General features: G+C 37.6%; 2 protein-coding genes across 2 annotated transcripts in view; one reads left to right on the top strand and one right to left on the bottom strand.

Annotated features, from left to right (window-relative positions):
* LOC123877509 overlaps positions 1–7,306 on the top strand; it is a 36,785-nt gene extending 29,479 nt beyond the window's left edge. The window contains exons 35-41 of the mRNA XM_045924312.1: positions 4,106–4,246; positions 4,776–4,948; positions 5,490–5,564; positions 6,076–6,105; positions 6,747–6,776; positions 6,867–6,899; positions 7,035–7,306. Coding sequence (XP_045780268.1) covers positions 4,106–4,246; positions 4,776–4,948; positions 5,490–5,564; positions 6,076–6,105; positions 6,747–6,776; positions 6,867–6,899; positions 7,035–7,266 — 714 coding nt within the window. The 3' untranslated portion in view covers positions 7,267–7,306. The remainder of the gene's footprint in view (positions 1–4,105; positions 4,247–4,775; positions 4,949–5,489; positions 5,565–6,075; positions 6,106–6,746; positions 6,777–6,866; positions 6,900–7,034) is intronic.
* An 813-nt stretch (positions 7,307–8,119) lies between these two features.
* On the bottom strand, positions 8,120–13,297 carry LOC123877508. Its single transcript, XM_045924311.1, has 4 exons — positions 13,172–13,297; positions 12,225–12,389; positions 9,420–9,575; positions 8,120–8,299 (listed from the first exon to the last, which is right to left on the bottom strand). Exons 1-4 carry the CDS (start codon positions 13,226–13,228, stop codon positions 8,120–8,122), a joined length of 558 nt encoding a protein of 185 aa, XP_045780267.1. The 5' UTR covers positions 13,229–13,297.
* Between the last annotated feature and the right edge of the window lie 4,508 nt (positions 13,298–17,805).

Raw genomic sequence — 17,805 nt, 5'->3', positions numbered from 1 at the left:
TTGTTTGAAATTTCACAACCAGATATTTTAGCAAGTACACAGTATGTTGTAAAAGAAATTTATGATATTACTAAAGATCACTATTTCAATTATAAATCTCTGTTAATAAGAACTTTGAATCAACTTAGGTCAACAGAAAGTCAGTCAAGTCCTAGTACAAATAGTGATAAGGTCAGCCCGTTAGTAAAGCTTCCAAAAATTACTATTCCGACATTTTCGGGTAGTTATTCAGAATGGACAACATTTCGTGATTTATTCGTTTCTCTTGTTCACAATAATACTGATTTAGACAATGTACAAAAGTTAAATTATTTGAAATCTCACATAACGGGTGAGGCAGAGCAATTAATAAGGCATACACCAATTACTAGTGCAAATTACAGTCGATGCTGGTCTCTATTAGAACAAAGGTACAACAATAGAAAATACTTAGCGAAATGCATCTTTAAACGCTTGTTTAGCATTAAACAGATGAACACTGAGTCAGCATCTGGTCTAAAAGACCTTATAGACACCACCATAGACTGCTTGAATGCCTTAAAAAATATAGACATTGATGTTAGCACATGGGATATTATCATAATTCATATTGTTACTTTCAAACTCGATTCCGAAACACGGAAACAGTGGGAGCTACATATTTCTAGTTCAGTCGATTCGAATCAATTGCCAACCTTAGAACAATTTAAAACTTTTATGGAAAACCGTTTTCGCGCTTTAGAATTTGTAGATTCTAGAAAACCTTCAGTACAGTACAACAGTGGTTCTAGTTCAAAACCAAAGTCTTTTATAGCTACAAATACCTCAGTTATGCGCTGTGAGTATTGTTCAGAGCAACACAAATTGTGTTTTTGTAAAAGGTTTGCTGGTGAAGATATCGCAACAAGGCGTGACTTTGTGGCCAAGAATTCAATTTGCGTGAACTGTTTAGGCAGCAATCACATATCTTCTCAGTGCAGAAATCCTGGATCCTGCAGGATTTGTAAATTGCGTCACCATTCCCTTTTGCATCAAGAGATCGAGAGCACAGCTTCCAGTTCAATGGCAGAAAAACCTGTTGAGAGTACTAGCACTTTAGCTAATACTCCACCAATAGTTTCATGTCTTTCAACTCAAAGGATTTCCAGTTGCGGTCAGGTTTTACTTCCTACGGCATTAGTAAACACCGAGTCTGAAGCTGGGAAGGATCATATCCTCAGAGTTTTGTTAGATCAAGGATCGCAGGCCAGTTTTATAACTGAGGCTGCAGTCCAGCTGTTGCGGCTTAAGAAGACTCCTGTAAGCGGAATGATTACTGGACTAGGAGGAAACAAAGCCATAAGATCAAAATATGTAGTTACCATCAAATTAAGATCGAGGACAAACCAGGACAACAACATACAGGTCACAGCCTACGTGCTGAAGAACATAACAACGTTCTTACCGGAACGTCAAGTGCATAACATGGACTGGACAGAATTTAAGAACTTACAACTAGCAAATCCCCATTTCAACACTTCCAAGGCAATCGATTTGCTGTTGGGTGCTGATATTTATAGCCAAATAGTACAAGAAGGCATAAAGAAGAGCCGTAATGGGAAACTTATAGCACAAAGAACAACATTAGGGTGGATTCTGTCTGGCACAGTTAACGAACAATTTAACAAGAACAACGAGGACACTCCGGAAATATCGGTTATGCATGCTCAGGTCACTGAAACTAAAAATTCAAAACGGATAGAAGTAGAGCAGAAGTTCAAACCAAGAGCACCAAATAGGACAGATGAAGGTTGCAATCAGACACGACACCTGAACGTAACCAAAACCCAACTATCACACAAAAGACTATCGAAGAATTTAGATCTGAAACAAATAGAACACAACAGAAATTTACAATTAGGCCATATAAAATCTGTAAACATAAATGACAGAGAAAATAATGAAACTGTCTACTTACCACATCATGCATTCGTAAGAAACGCTAAGACAACCTTAAAAGAGCAAGCTGAAAAATGGAATAACAATAAAGTAGATATATTAACAAGCATATACAAGAAAGAAGATCAAGAGAACATACAAAATCACACACAAGAAAACGACAAGCAACAGCAAGACACCTTAAGCAAGGGTAAGCACAAATAGAACACAATGGAAAAGAACAAACAGAGCAAAATTAGCCTCAAGATCAAAAAGGACATGAAGAACAAAAATGAATATTAGAACAAAAAAAGGACAACTAGAACAAAAAGAACAACTAGAGCAAAAGAACAACAAAAATTATTAAGGATAAACTAAAGATCGAACGAATAAAAATGGAAAAAGAGTACCATAGGGTTTAGAACTTACCTTTATTCAAAGCGAAGATCAATCTAGATGCTCGGTGAATACTGAAGCCAACGTCTGGACCTGAAACAAAAAGATCAATATTATCAGTTAGTATACATCATATAGGCCACTAGAGTGGATAGCACTAAGTATAAAAGCAGAAAAAATATTTATTCAAAAGAAAAAAAAAGCATATTCGGTATAGCAAAATAGCAAAAGATAATTTTAGCATAATTTTAAAGAAAATAAAAGAATACTTACCTTGAAGAAGTAGAATAACTTACTACAAGTACTAGTCCCACGCACATGCGATGGTGAAGCACATAACAGAAGCTAGTATTAAATTGCACAAGTTCGGTGATTCATTTAAATAAGTATACACAGTGCAGATCACAAAATCCACATTAGGTATCCAGTTACGGACAGAGTTAAAAGTTCATTCGGAAGGAGATCAAACTCTCATTTAGTTTTAAAATATTTACTGAAGAAGAAAGTACGAACCGAAGATTTAAGAACAATATTTCAAGTACTTAGGAGGACAAAAGTTGCTTACAATTTAAAATAATATACATTAAAACAGCCCATATCTGGAGACAGTTCAGATCTCAGTGACTCTCTGCCGTTTACACCGGTATTTGTTAGATCCGTAGGGCCACTGATAGCTGTACCAAAGGTTAATAATACTTAACTATTTTGAGTCCAATGTAAGTATACTGAAAAGGTGGCAATTCATTCAAAATGCGATAAGTCATCGTTGAGGTCAAACTGTTACTAGATCAACACTGTGTAGGTTAGTTAGATAATAAGAAATTGTTATAGTTTAAGTTTATGTATAGCTCAAGTTTGATAATATCTATAGTTCATAAGATCAAATTTGTAAATTTATTTCATGTAAGAGCAAACCATTGCATGGTTTAAAAGCGCAATTTAGTTCATTTATGATTGTTTAATTTAGTTCAAAAATTCAAGACTAGTGCATTTAACATTATGTAATTTCAAAGTTCAACCTAGTTCATTTATAGTTCATTTAGCACAAGTTTCAAACCATGTAAGACCACCCACCAAGAACATAGTCATATTTACGAGTACATAATATTAACACATTTAATTAAGGACATTTCTCACTAAATGTCCTTGGCGGGCGGTATGTTCAAGACCAATTATACTGTTTACCAAGCCAGATAATAGATGGCGCTGTATGACCAATATGTCGCGGTCTTGGTCGATTATGTAAGGAATATATACTCATGTAAAATATTGATCAAGTGTGTTCGTCCTTGGGTTCAATAAACCGGCCCGGTCTTTTTAGAACAAACCGTGGTTTTTTGTTACTACCTGCGGTCCCTTAGAGCACGGCGGGCTGGAGCGGGAACACTTTTTCTTAACTTACTTGGCTTTTCTAAACGTTGGCCCAGCATGTTGGGCAAGTACACTAGTCTATATGCGAAGTGGTTTCGTACACGTTGGCTTAATACCAACGGTTCAGGACCATCATTATACAATATATGATCTATCCACGTACCAAGCTACGCCAAATAATTCCAAGAGAGTTCTTCTGAAGTATCAGCTATTGACTTGCAATTCTATAAAAATATTCAAAGCTATTGACTTGAATCATGAAATATTGTCATAGCATTCCGTAGCTAGCTATTCATTCATTTTTACGCTATTTATCCACGGAACCCCAGTCGCCTCACATGGTAAGCGAGGCTGACTGGGATCAACCGGTTCGCAGATATTACGATTGGGTTATTTACTTTATTTTTATTATTATTTATTTTATTTTATTTAAAATCCTCAGAAAAAATACGCCAACTGTACTGACGTGGAGACGAGACGTGACGACGACTCCAGCCAACTACGCATTGACGTGGGGAGACATCTTCAAGACCCTGATGATTATACCGCACGGAGGTCAAGCAAGCAAGGAGGATTTTGTGAGGTAAACTTTCTTTCAACAAGAGGTCAACGCACGTTCCGTAAATAGATCACTCGAAGTAAATGCCACGTTATAGGCGGGGCATTGACCCGAGTTTTGCACGCTTTACAATGCGGGTTTGAAAAATATTAAATCACTAAAACTACAAAATTAGGCAAATAATAAGGCGAATGGCATTGGATTATGTTATGGTAGTATAATAATAACGCTAAGATATTGCTAGCGTTCTGGTTATAACCTGTATAATGATTTTTTTTATTTTTAAAAGAGTTAGTCATGCTAATCATGACTAATTATTCCCTTTTCCCTCCAATTAAGCGTAAAGCTTGTGCCAGGAGTGGGTACGACAATAGTGCAACGGGTGGGGTTTGAACCGCCGACCTTTCGGAATTCAGTCTGCTCCCCAACCGTTGGGCTATCGAGGCTCAAAGAGCTCAAACACCCCAAAGGCTCATTAAAGATACCTAGAGAATTCCAAGAGCACATCACACAACGATCTTTCTAATTTTTGTTTTTTTTTTTTTTTTGGTAGAACGACCACGGCGGCCCTCTCATAGTGAAGTACCAAGACAAGGAGAGGGTGATCGGGGTTATATCTGCGTGCAAGATAGACCCCAAGACTCACAGCTGCCACGGCCCGTTCCTGTACACCAGTGTATTCCAGAACCGACAGTTCATATCGTGTGCTATAAACAAGGATGTCGAGTAAGTTAAGCCTTTAAAACTTTCATATTATCATCATGATCATCATCACAAGTCACAACTCATCCCTGAGTCTAAGGGTGAGATCTATAGAGCGCGCTCTGCCTTTGCTTAGACTTAAGACAGAGTTAAAACGAGACAGATATCTCTCACATAAATCTGTCTCGTTTTAACTCAATCTTAAGTCAGAGCAAAGTCAAAGTGCGCTTTATAGATTTCAGCCTAAGTTTAAGCTAGAATAAGTTAATAGTCCTGCTAGAACTAGATGGTAATAGCAAAGGTGCCATGATATAATGGAGCTTTAGGGCAAGAAGAAAAAACCGGCCAAGTGCGAGTCAGACTCGCGCACTGAGGGTCCCGTACTCGGGTATTTTTTCCAACATTTTGCACGATTAATCAAAAACTATTATGCATAAAAATAAATAAAAATCTGTTTTAGAATGTACAGGTAAAGCCCTTTCATACAATACCCCATTTGGTTATCTTACTTTGAGAATTGAAACACATTTTGATTTTTTTTAAATCACTTCCCTTTTTCCGACAGATCAAATTGCAGGAGAGTTTTCCGTACTGGTATCACGCACGAGGAATGGACGGTCAAATGGGATAAAGCTGATGAGTAAGTTTTTCGAACTAATTAGTAAGTATATTCAGAAGAAGAATTAAAATGTACAAAAACCCGCCAAGTGCGAGTCGGACTAGTACGCAAAGGGTTCCGTACTATTTTTCATCGTACAATAAATACCTAAAACCTTTATTTAGAACTCTGCAAGTTAATAACGGTCGACGCCATCTTTATGTGATCTAGTGAATTAATTTCATTCTTTTTTAAATGTAATATAATCACAAATTCACGGTTTTCAGATTTATTCCTTTACTTGTGCCATAAGACCTATCTACCTGCTACCTAACTGCCTTTCATGATTCTAGGTCAACGGGAAGTACCCTATAGGTTTTCTTGACAGACACTACAGACGGACAGAAGGACAGACAGACAGACAGATAGACAGACAAACAACAAAGTTATCCTATAAGGGTTCCGTTTTTCATTTTGAGCTACGGAACCCTAAAAAGTACTTACTTAAATTATACTCATAAATAATAATTATAATCATTTATTTTATTTACAGTGACGATGATGCAAGAGATAAAACAGAAAGGTTCTAATTTTCTTTCACTCATTCTAGCTAATTACTAATTAATTAGCTTTATTTACTCATTCTAGCTAATTTTGCCTGCTTGGACGAATATTTTAAAAGGCTACAGGAATTACTTGATTTTCCAGGATAAAAAATATCCTATGTCCCCTAGGACGCAAGTTTCATTTTTGCCAAGCTTCGTGATAATCGGGTCTGCTGCAATTGACTCTTAAAAAAATAAAGATGGATTTAAACGTTAATTTTTTTATATGTTTTGATGAAAAAGTTAAATACTACCTACATAATTTTATTATATAAGCATAGTTTAGTTTAGATGTTGGTAATATTATTATTAGGTAACTACCTGAAGTAGATCACACTAATATTATAAAGGCGAAAGTTTGTGTGTATGTTTGTTACTCCTTCACGCAAAAACCACTGGACGGATTTGGCTGAAATTCGGAATGGAGATAGATACTATCCTGGATTAGCACATAGGCTACTTTTTATCCCGGAAAATCAAAGAGTTTCCACGGGATTTTGAAACACCTAAATCCACGCGGACGAAGTCGCGGGCATCAGCTAGTACCTAATACCTTTCAAAGCTTTTGTACTTATTTACAAAAAAAATTGATAACAATTGTTTTTTTGGTATTTTTCAGTGCTGAGAAGAATGACAAAGCTGATGATAGGTGCGTTTGATAGTTTTTTTTTTGCAATAAGTATACCTTCCCAATGCACTTTAAATAAACAATTTAACAAAATTCTACCATTTGTTGCAGTGACGAAGGACATGAAGAAATTTTAAGGGAAAAGTAAGTACCTACCTGATCCCGAAACAAAACAACAGTTAAGTTAAACCGCGTTTTTGGTCAATCGCGTGATTTTAAATTAGTTTTTTAGAATAACTTTTTTATCAGTGTTTCAAATTTTTCTTTTTCCGATGCTAGGAAGAAGGATCATCATAAGAGCTCAAGCAGTTCAGAAAGTGACAGCAAAGAGCATTCAAAGAAAAAAGAAAAGAAACACAAGGAAGAGCACAAGGAAAAACATGAACACAAGAAAGTGAAAAGGCACGCTAAAGCTAAACATTCGTATTCTAAACCTGGTGTGAGAAAAAACGACGAAGTTTTCTACGAGTCTAGTCGCGACGAGAACGTCAACGAGCCAGACGACGAATGAGTGTGAAGTGTCCTTAATAAATTCAGTTTTGTCGAAATAACCGTTGATATTTTATTTTAAAAACTAGATAATGGCCGCGACTTCGTCTGCGTGAAAGGCACGCTAATGCTAAACATTCGTATCCTAAACCTAGTGTGAGAAAAAACGACGAAGTTTTCTACGAGTCTAGTCGCGACGAGAACGTCAACGAGCCAGACGATGAATGAGTGTGAAGTGTCCTTAATAAATTCAGTTTTGTCGAAATAACCGTTGATATTTTATTTTAAAAACTAGATAATGGCCGCGACTTCGTCTGCGTGAAAGGCACGCTAATGCTAAACATTCGTATCCTAAACCTAGTGTGAGAAAAAACGACGAAGTTTTCAACGAGTCTAGTCGCGACGAGAACGTCAACGAGCCAGACGACGAATGAGTGTGGCGTGTTCTTAATAAATTCAGTTTTGTCGAAATAACCATTGATGTTTTTGTTTTATTCATAAATTATTCATGTTTTTAATAATGGAAAAAATACCCGAGTACGGAACCCTCAGTGCGAGAATCTGACATGCACTTGGCCGGTTTTTTGAAATGAGTCACCAGTCACTGTGTTAATATGGTCTCGAAAGGTAAGGAAGATAATGTAGCCTATAAATAATATAAGCCTATAAGCCTCAATAGCTCAACGGTTATAGGAGCGGACGGAAACCCGAAAGGTGGGCGGTTCAAACCCCACCCGTTGCACTATTGTCGTACCCACTCCTAGCACAAACTTTACGCTTAGTTGGAGGGGAAAGTTAGTCATGATTCACATGGCTAATATTCTTTTTAATAAAAAAAAATTACGTTTGTAAATGTATCAGTAACTTTATTACTATTACAAATGCTCAACAATCAAGTCTACTGTGACGCACGCAATGAATGTCATGCCATCAGGAAGGCAGTCTTCGTCTGCACGTTTCTTGATATTTATCGTCAGCTGGTAGCTGCCTGCCATGTCACTGTCGATTGGTAGGTTCCTCGGATATGCCTCTAAATTTCTGATGGGATATTTATTCTGAAATCATTTTTATATGTAGGTATAATCTACATCTATACTAATAAGTGTACTTAAATTAAAAATTTATAACACCCCCGACAAGTGAAGGTTACAGTAACTAGAAAAGAGCTGATAACTTTCAAACGGCTGAACCGATTTTCTTGGATTATAGCTAAGAACACTCTCGATTAAGCCACCTTTCAAACAAAAAAAACTAAATTAAAATCGGTTCATTAGTTTAGGAGCCACGATGCCACAGACAGATACCTACCACACGTCCAACTTATAACAGCCCGCTTTTTGGGTCGGGGGTTAAAAATTGAAGTGTCCTGTCTGTTTGAACGGGCTAAATGGAATTCGGAATGGCTAAACCTATTTTGACGGGACTTTCACAGAGAAGTAGAGGATTAACCAAGGAGGAACATAGGCTACTTTTTAACCGACTTTGAAAAATGGAATTGTGTTTTTCTATCTATGTACACTGGCACAATATCTCCTAAACATCGTTTATTGTATGAAAATTTGAAACTAGACGCCTTCAAGTCCGCTCAAACTTGACGGTAAACTTGATCTTGTATGGCCAGCGTAAGGCCTCATTCGCACGAGAGCTTTTTTAACGTCCGTTAAAAAAGCGTTTCAAATAGAACAAATGCATTCGCAAGTATCCGTTCACACGTCAACGCTTTTTTAACGCGCACTTTGTATGTTCAGCGCAACGCCGGGTTTTAACGCAACGCTTTTTTCACGCTCGTGCGAATTAGGGCTTATAGGGACGGTGCTTACTAGGTAGTCAAATCAGCAACTTTTAGTCATCATCATCATCATGATCAACCCATTTCCGCCCCACTACTGAGTACGGGTCTCCTCTCAGATTGGGAAGGGTTTAGGCCACGCTGCCACGCTGGCCCAATTCGGATTGGTAGGCTTCACACACCTTTGAGAACATGGAGAACTCTCAGGCATGCAGGTTTCCTTACGATGCTTTCCGTCACCGTTAAAGCAAGTGATATTTAATTGCTTAAAACGCACATAACTGAAAAGTTTGTGGTGCGTGCCCGGGATCGAACCCTCGACCTCCGATTAGGAGGCAGACGTTCTAACCACTAATTTTTAGTACTGGATATAGATTATGACTTACGGCTTCAAAGGGGCAGTCTCGAGGGAAGCCTAATCTCCTCATGTAAAACCCGTACGCGCTGTAAGGGTTGGCCAGCTCTGCGCACGCGTCGCATACCTCATGTGACAACATTATCTCATAAGATCCCCCCAAGTCCTTTGCTAGTACCAGTTCTATCTGCAAAATAAAGTTAACAGGGCTCTCTCCGTCACTCGTTTCCACTCGTTTCATACAATCGTAGTTCCAATTTCATTTGAATATTAAGCAACCAAAGTCCATGAAATTTTGCAGACATATTCTAGAAACTAATATCTGTGTCTGTGGTGTTTTAGATTTTTCTAAAAATATGTAGTTTTAAAATTACAGGGGCTCAAAGATTTGTATGAAATTTTCAAGACCGCGTAACTTTGAAACCGAATATTTTAACAGAAATCTGGAAAACCACAGACATAGATATTAGTTTCTAGAATATGTCTGCAAAATTTCATGGACTTAGGTTGCTTAATATTCAAATGAAATTGGAACTACGATTGTATGAAACGAGTGGAAACGACTGACGGAGAGAGCCCTCTTAACCCTAGAAAGATAACCTACGTCGTAGAGGCGCCCACGCGAGCAACTTTTTAGGGTTCTATACCTTAAAAGGAAAAAAAAAACCGGCCAAGTAGATACCCCACACGTATGGGTTTGATGAAAAAAAATATTTTGAGTTTCAGTTCTAAGTATGGGGAACCCCAAAATTTATTGTTTATTTTTCTAATTTTGTGTGAAAATTTTAATGCGGTTCACAGAATACATCTACTTACCAAGTTTCAACAGTATGGTCCTTATAGTTTCGGAAAAAAATGGCTGTGACATACGGACGGACAGACAGACAGACAGACATGACGAATCTATAAGGGTTCAGTTTTTTGCCATTTGGCTACGGAACCCTAAAAACAACAAAGTGATCCTATAAGGATAGGATAGGACTTGAAGGTATTAAAAGTGGAAGGGAAAACTGATGCCGGAAGGGCGTTTCATATTCTAGCGGTTCAGATTAGAAACGAGGAAGCAAATCGCTTTGTAACTACGTGTCCGAGGAATTTCAACTACGTACGGATGCAGGCCTTGACGATGCCTTGCAGTAAGTACTATGGGAGAAAGTTCTATTGTTAAGCTGTGGATAGTGTAGTTGATTACATATTTACTAATATTGAACGATAATTTAAGTTATAGCTGTAATATATAATATGTAATTGTTTATTGTCCCAAATAAATAAAAATAAAAATAAAATAAAAATAAAGGTGAAGGAGGAACCAGGTCACACTCCTAAGCGTCAGTGTGACATATTCGACGCGAGGTGTAAACTTAACTTGACCGAGTAATAGTTGATTTCTATTTTTTTTAATCTTTTATAAGAAATATTAGCCATGCTAATCATGTAAGGTTATTTTTAAAAATTGATTTGAGTTGTCAAAAATAATATAAAATTATTAATTTATCTAATGCAGGTAGTTTGATAAAATCGATATTTCGCTCATTCGATGTCATACAAACTGTTGCTAGGAGGCCAACAAGATTGAACTTGCATAAATACGGGTGTTTCGAAGGTTTTAGTTCAGTCTCCTTCTGAGATTCGGAGCGATATCGCATATTTTCGGTATTTTGGATTGTGAACTGAATAATTAGATGTTGTGATAGCAATCACGCTCTAATTAAATAATTTATTTTGGCATTAGTTTTTTTAGATTAAAACTCTCGGATAACCTTACACATTAAACTTGTGTTTTTTTGTGTTGGTTTTGGAGAGGACATTCCAATAATTCGATAAAAATATTTAAATAATACCTGCTTTTCTGAGTGACGCCAATAATTCAGAAGCGGGACGTGTCTCACGTTGTCTTAATTTCGCTTTGGTATCTTTTTGTAAACAACCCACATTTGATTATAATTTTTATTGAGTTTGATTTGGTGATTAAAATTTTTAGTTTTTTTTTAAGAATTTAGTCTTTTGTGAAGTGGAAAGTAATTTGCAATAAGTGGTTCAGATTTTGTATACATCGAATGAGAAGTTAGTCGTTTGGATTTATTGTTGACTTGATATTAAAACTGAGAGTTCGGCAGTTCAAGGGTAGGTTTTAATGATTTGACGGAGGGCAGGATAGCCCATGATTTGGATTTGACTTAGGGCAAGGAAGCCCGCGACTGACATGACAGGATTGATTAGAAACACGAGGACGTGTTAAATTCAGGACGGCCGAACTGTAAGGTTATTTTTAAAAATTGATTTGAGTTGTCAAAAATAATATAAAATTATTAATTTATCTAATGCAGGTAGTTTGATAAAATCGATATTTCGCTCATTCGATGTCATACAAACTGTTGCTAGGAGGCCAACAAGATTGAACTTGCATAAATACGGGTGTTTCGAAGGTTTTAGTTCAGTCTCCTTCTGAGATTCGGAGCGATATCGCATATTTTCGGTATTTTGGATTGTGAACTGAATAATTAGATGTTGTGATAGCAATCACGCTCTAATTAAATAATTTATTTTGGCATTAGTTTTTTTAGATTAAAACTCTCGGATAACCTTACACATTAAACTTGTGTTTTTTTGTGTTGGTTTTGGAGAGGACATTCCAATAATTCGATAAAAATATTTAAATAATACCTGCTTTTCTGAGTGACGCCAATAATCATGACTAATTCTTCCCTTTCCCTTCCAATTAAGCGTAAAGCTTGTGCCAGGAGTGGGTACGACAATAGTGCAACGGGTGGGGTTTGAACCGCCGATCTTTCGGGATTCCGCTCCTCAACTGTTGAGCTATCGAGGCTCTGTTTACCGTAGTGTCTTGCTCGAATCCCTTCAGGTAGTTGATGGCGCCAACCATCATGTTAGTGGTAGCGTTGTACCACTTCAGCTGCACCTCGGACGTGTCCACGAAAGCCTGACTGACCTCGTCGGGGCATACGTAGAGAGGGGAGTTGAAGTGCACGGTGTAATCCAACTGAACACAAGTGTAAATTAAAAATTTTTAACACCCCCGACAAGTGAAGGTTACAGTAACTAGAAAAGAGCTGATAACTTTCAAACGGCTGAATCGATTTTCTTAGATTATAGCTAAGAACACTCTCGATCAAGCCACCTTTCAAACAACAAAAAAACTAAATTAAAATCGGTTCATTCGTTTAGGCGCTACGATGCCACAGATAGATACTCAGATACACAGATACACACGTCAAACTTATAACACCCCTCTTTTTGGGTCGGGGGTTGAAAATATGGGTTCGTACTTAGTTCAAAAGATACACCTAATCAATGAATTAAGATACACCTAGTTAAATACTCGACTACAACGGTGAAATATGGTGGTAAACTAGCTGATGATGCCTGGGATGTCGTCCGCGTGGATTTAGGTTATTTAAAAATCCCGTGGACGCTTTTATTTTCAGGGATATTAAAACTTGTAATTGTTAGTTTCCGGGATGCAAGCTACCTCTGTACTAAATTTCATATAACTCGCTTAAACGGATAGACCTTTAAGAATCCCGTGGGAACTCTTTGATTTTCCGGGATAAAAAGTAGCCTATCTCTGTCCTCGGGTGGCACCTAAACTAACTCTGTACCAAATTTCATCAAAATCGTTTAAACTGTTGTATGTAAAGGATAATAATTTTCAATCCATTTAGCAAAAATTTGATTACCTACTTAGGTTTACTTTTGTAGGATGAAGATTTATTCGTATGTAGGCACCTGCGTACATGGATACTTAAATAATTAAAATCTTACCTGCGAATTAGCCAATACCAAGAGCATCATCAAAACGAATCCATTCAAAGTCCACATCTTCAAATTACAGAGCAAATAAGGTTCCCCACAAATTACCTATTTGCCATTTATTATAACCAGTTATAGCATGATAGATCTGATACCTAAGTCTAATAACATGGTGTAAAAATGTACCTATAGAATACATAGATAGACATCAAAACAATTTATATTGGTGTCATAATACAAGTGTTTTATGGAAAAATGTGTGATTTATGAACATTTGTCACGCAATACATAAGTATCTCTCTTGGATCTGATGTGTGCGCTTGGCCTAATCAAGTTAGGTCGCAGGTTCGATTCCCAGCTGACCATTTATAGGTATAACCAATGACTTTCTAAGCAAGGACATCGCACTGGCGCGCATAACAAGGGACCAAGTAAGTGTGCTTATACTCGGTGTAAGCACACTTTCTTCATTAGTCGCATGTTGACTGCAAAGCTGTCAAGACGCCTAAATGCGCGATCAAAAAGTGCCGAAATAATACGTTAGCGACGCAGAAAAGAGATGGTGTGACTTACCACCGGTAAGTTAATTTTACTTACGTAAGATAACATGCGAAAAAGTGTAAAATACTTAGTAAAACCATTGAAAACACTAGAAATATCTAAAATTATTTACAATGTTCCCATTCCTTTCTCTCACGCACATCGGAAAGAGACAGATGGAAGGGCGCGTCACGAATGTCGGAAAAACAAAACTGTGGAGTAGCTTTTTTTTGTTCAATGTAAAATCTATTGGCCATTATTGTATCACATTTATTTTATTATCTTTTGACGACCTCCGGTACGCAGTGGTAGCGCGGTGGATTTGTATGACGTGGGTCCCGGGTTCGATTCCCGGCTGGGCCGATTGAGATTTTTCTTAATTGGTTTAGGTCGGCTGGTGGGAGGGCCTTTTTTCTGTTTTTTTTTTGTTCACCAAGTAGACTTTCGGGTCCTGATCATCTTTCGCCAAAGAAGCATTCTTGTATCTTTTATATTCTCCGAGATAGACACCATGAAATTTGTATGGCCGCCATCTTGAATCCGCCATTTTGGTTTTATTTTTCAGCTCCCTGTCAATTGGATGAAGTTCTGAGTGACATTTGTTCGAGCACCCCCCCCCCCCCCCTATCTTCAATACCCTGGCCGTGCTCCTCACCGAAATCCTCAATCATCAGCTCTATCCATATTTTTCCTCCGAATCATTTTTTGTCCTCTATACGAAACCATCGGTAAAAAAAAACATACAAAATTTTACAGAAGAGGTGATCAAATGAGTCAGTCAATCAGTCAGTTAGTTAGTTAGTCAGTCAGTCAGTGAATCAGCACGAGCAGATATAGTATAATAGTTATATAGTATAGATATAGTATAATAGTTTCATATTTACAAAAACGAAAAATCTCTCAAAGAAATAACAAAAATTAATAGTGCTACACTACTACATTCCATTTTTTGTTCAAGTTTGCTTCTAAAATCACCTTATTCAGCTTCGAGTGCTTAGTTCGATTTACATTGCGGCTTAATCACTGAGGTTAGTTTACAGGACTTGAATGTTAGCGGGAATGTATAAATGGAGCAGTTGAAGCTACATAGGGTGAATTTAGAAACGTGTGCCATGTTTGGGCTCTTGTGTTGTATGCCACGATGTGTCCATGCTTAGAAAGTCATTGGGTATAACGCATGATTAGGTTCGTGCGGTAGTGGGTTGGTGCGGGAGGGGTGTGATGACGTCACGCGAGAGCTCAGTGATTCGTCAACTTATGACAACTGTCACTTTCCAGCAGCGCCCCACTAGGTACCTACCGCAGGTAACTCAGTTATGGCAGAGTGAACTAGAGTGAGGGAACTCTCGGTTTCAGTCCTGAATCGTCCATATTATCCATACTTATACTTATCCTGACAATATACATATTATCCATACTTATACTTATCCCTGTAATTGAGATAGGCAACTTTTTATCCCAGAAAAACAAACAGTCCCCACGGGATCTTTAAAAACCCAAATCCACGCCGACCAAGTCGTGGGCATCCTCTAGTAGATATATTATAAATGCGAAATTGTGTCTGTCTGTCTGCTACGTTTTCACGGCTCAACCGCTGAACAGATTTTAATGAATTTTGGTACATAGGCTACTTTTATCCCGGAAAATCAGAGTTCCTACGGGACTCTTAAGAATCTATCCGTTAAACCGATTTATATAAAATTTGGTACAGAGGGAATTATGTTCCGGAAATTAACTTCGGAAACTTTTTATCCCGGAAAAGCAAATAGTTCCCACGTGATTTTTAAATAAACTTAAATCCACGCGGACGAAGTCGCGGACATCATCTAGTGTCAAATATTAGGCTATGGTGACGTAAAATCAAAGGAAAATAGGGCTGTACAAAACAAACACCTTGATACATTTTGACGCCTGCCAGCGACGTCGATGCCTCGAAGATTTGTTTGAAGTTCCCTAAGGGCCGGCGCACATATGGCGGAGCGTAGCGCAGAGCATGCCTACAAAGTTTTCTAATCGCGTGACACATTACGCGAATTTCTACCAGAGAATGCGCGAGCACGCCCGGGCCTGCGCGCGGATGCGCGAGTATCCGCACGGATGCACAATTGATTTTAGATATTATTTCGATGAGGACAATGTCGATAATATTTTGACTGTGATAAATTAAATGCTCTGCGCTGCGCTCAGCCATATGTGCGCCGGCCCTAACTGTCGTGGTTATAGGTATTCTGTAAATAAAACACCAATAACTCGCTAGAAAAATAGTATATTTGGCCGTCAATTGTAACCGGCAAATAAGTACATCACAACATTTAGTTTTTAAATGTATAGAAATACATAAAATACTAAATTAGGTAATACCTAAAACAGGAAAACCTGACCGAATACAGAAAACCGTCTTAAAAGTTAAGAGAATCTTACATTATAGGTCAAACGTTAAATTAGGGTTAGTGATAGATTTAATTAAATTCTTCAAGAAAGAAAACAGGATTCTGTACGAAGATTTTCGCTAGGTTCATCCCTAGGCCTAAGCTAAGGCCCGGTCACCGGTGTCCACCTAAGCGGAGCGGAAATGTGTAGTCAACCAATGAGTTTTTAAGATACATTATGAATCTGATTGTTCAACTAACCACAGACTAAGTCTATGATCGAAGCAACTAACACACCTCTCCGCTCTACTTAGTTGGAGAGTGGATAGGATGCCTGTCCTGCACGTTGAGGGGAAGCGAGGATCTGTTCATCAAACCAATAATAGTATTGAGATGACGATGACGTGATAAAGCTATACCAATCTGATTGGTCTGCTGAACTCATCTCCACTCCGCTTCGCTTTAGTGTAGCTAAAGTAGCCGGCTGCAAGAGTCGAATTTTTCTGTAACAACTTGAAATGCAAGTGACGTCAGCAGCATCGAGCGTGCTGTAAAACATGTGTTGCATACGCTATCTACCTTTAGTAAATGCAAGATACACCTAAAAATTAATTGACTCTTCTGTATTCGGCCATAACTATACCAAAAACTCAAAACCAAGGAAATGAGAAACGAAAATAAATAAAAAATCCAAGAAAGTGTTAAATAAATTTATTTAAAAAAAAATACAAAACGAAAAAAAAATCATCCGCGCTCGCTACTAAAGAGTACAAAACCAATGGATGATACACGCATGTTAACAAATTAGTTGAAAATATATTACATACTTAACATGTGCTTAGAACAACGCAAACAGAATAATTTAGAAAATAATGAACCATCGCACCAACTACGCTTTCAAGTCCACAAAATATTTAAGGGAGCTCGTCCACGGTGACTTTTTGAAGCGATTCGATAGCGATACAGTCGCGATATGGCCGTTGGTCATATATCACACGCTAGTTTTAATAAATTGATTAGTTAATTGAACACATCCCCTCTTCACTTCGCTCAAGTGAAAACTGGGCCTAACTTCGAAGTTAGCTCTATAAATACCGACATTGTGTTACTTCGAAAGTAAAGTCAAAGTACGCTATACAGATTTCAGCGTAAGTTGATGTCAGTTGCGCGTATACCCGACCACTGCCAAGACTCAAATAGTAAGCCTGTTTTTCCACTGAAGCGTAGCTAAGCGTAATACATGTGAGCAATAAAGTAATCAGATGTTTGTTAGATGACATGATAATTTTATTACGTAATTTCTTGTTAATTTCATTGGTCAAAGCGTACACGTCTGCTCTTCGCTTCGCTCGTCTCCGGTTTAGTGGAAATGCACCTCAGTTAGCGAACTTGATGGCATAGTTGCGAGACGATTCATTTCAATAACTACCTACTTGTGCGCTTTATGTCATTAATCTCATTATAGTTAAATTAAAACAAAATCAAAAAAAACTTTTACCCTCGGGTAATGTAGGGTCAAAAACATGACTAAAAAGGTAATGAAGATCAAAACCAGTATTACACGAGAGTAATAGAGGATTAAAACGTAGGATACCTAGGATAATACATACTTAAAACCTAACCCATATTCGCTGAGAATCGAATGAAAATACTCGTTTTAACCTTATTCAAATTCTAAGGCCTGGTATCCACCAAAACGGATATAAGCGGAGCTGTTTTTAACACCAATCCGATTAT

Source organism: Maniola jurtina, chromosome 24, assembly GCF_905333055.1.
Source record: "Maniola jurtina chromosome 24, ilManJurt1.1, whole genome shotgun sequence".
In the NCBI taxonomy this organism is placed as follows: domain Eukaryota; kingdom Metazoa; phylum Arthropoda; class Insecta; order Lepidoptera; family Nymphalidae; genus Maniola; species Maniola jurtina.
Note: the sequence above shows the minus strand (reverse complement) of the source record. Positions and strands in the feature narration are given on the sequence as shown.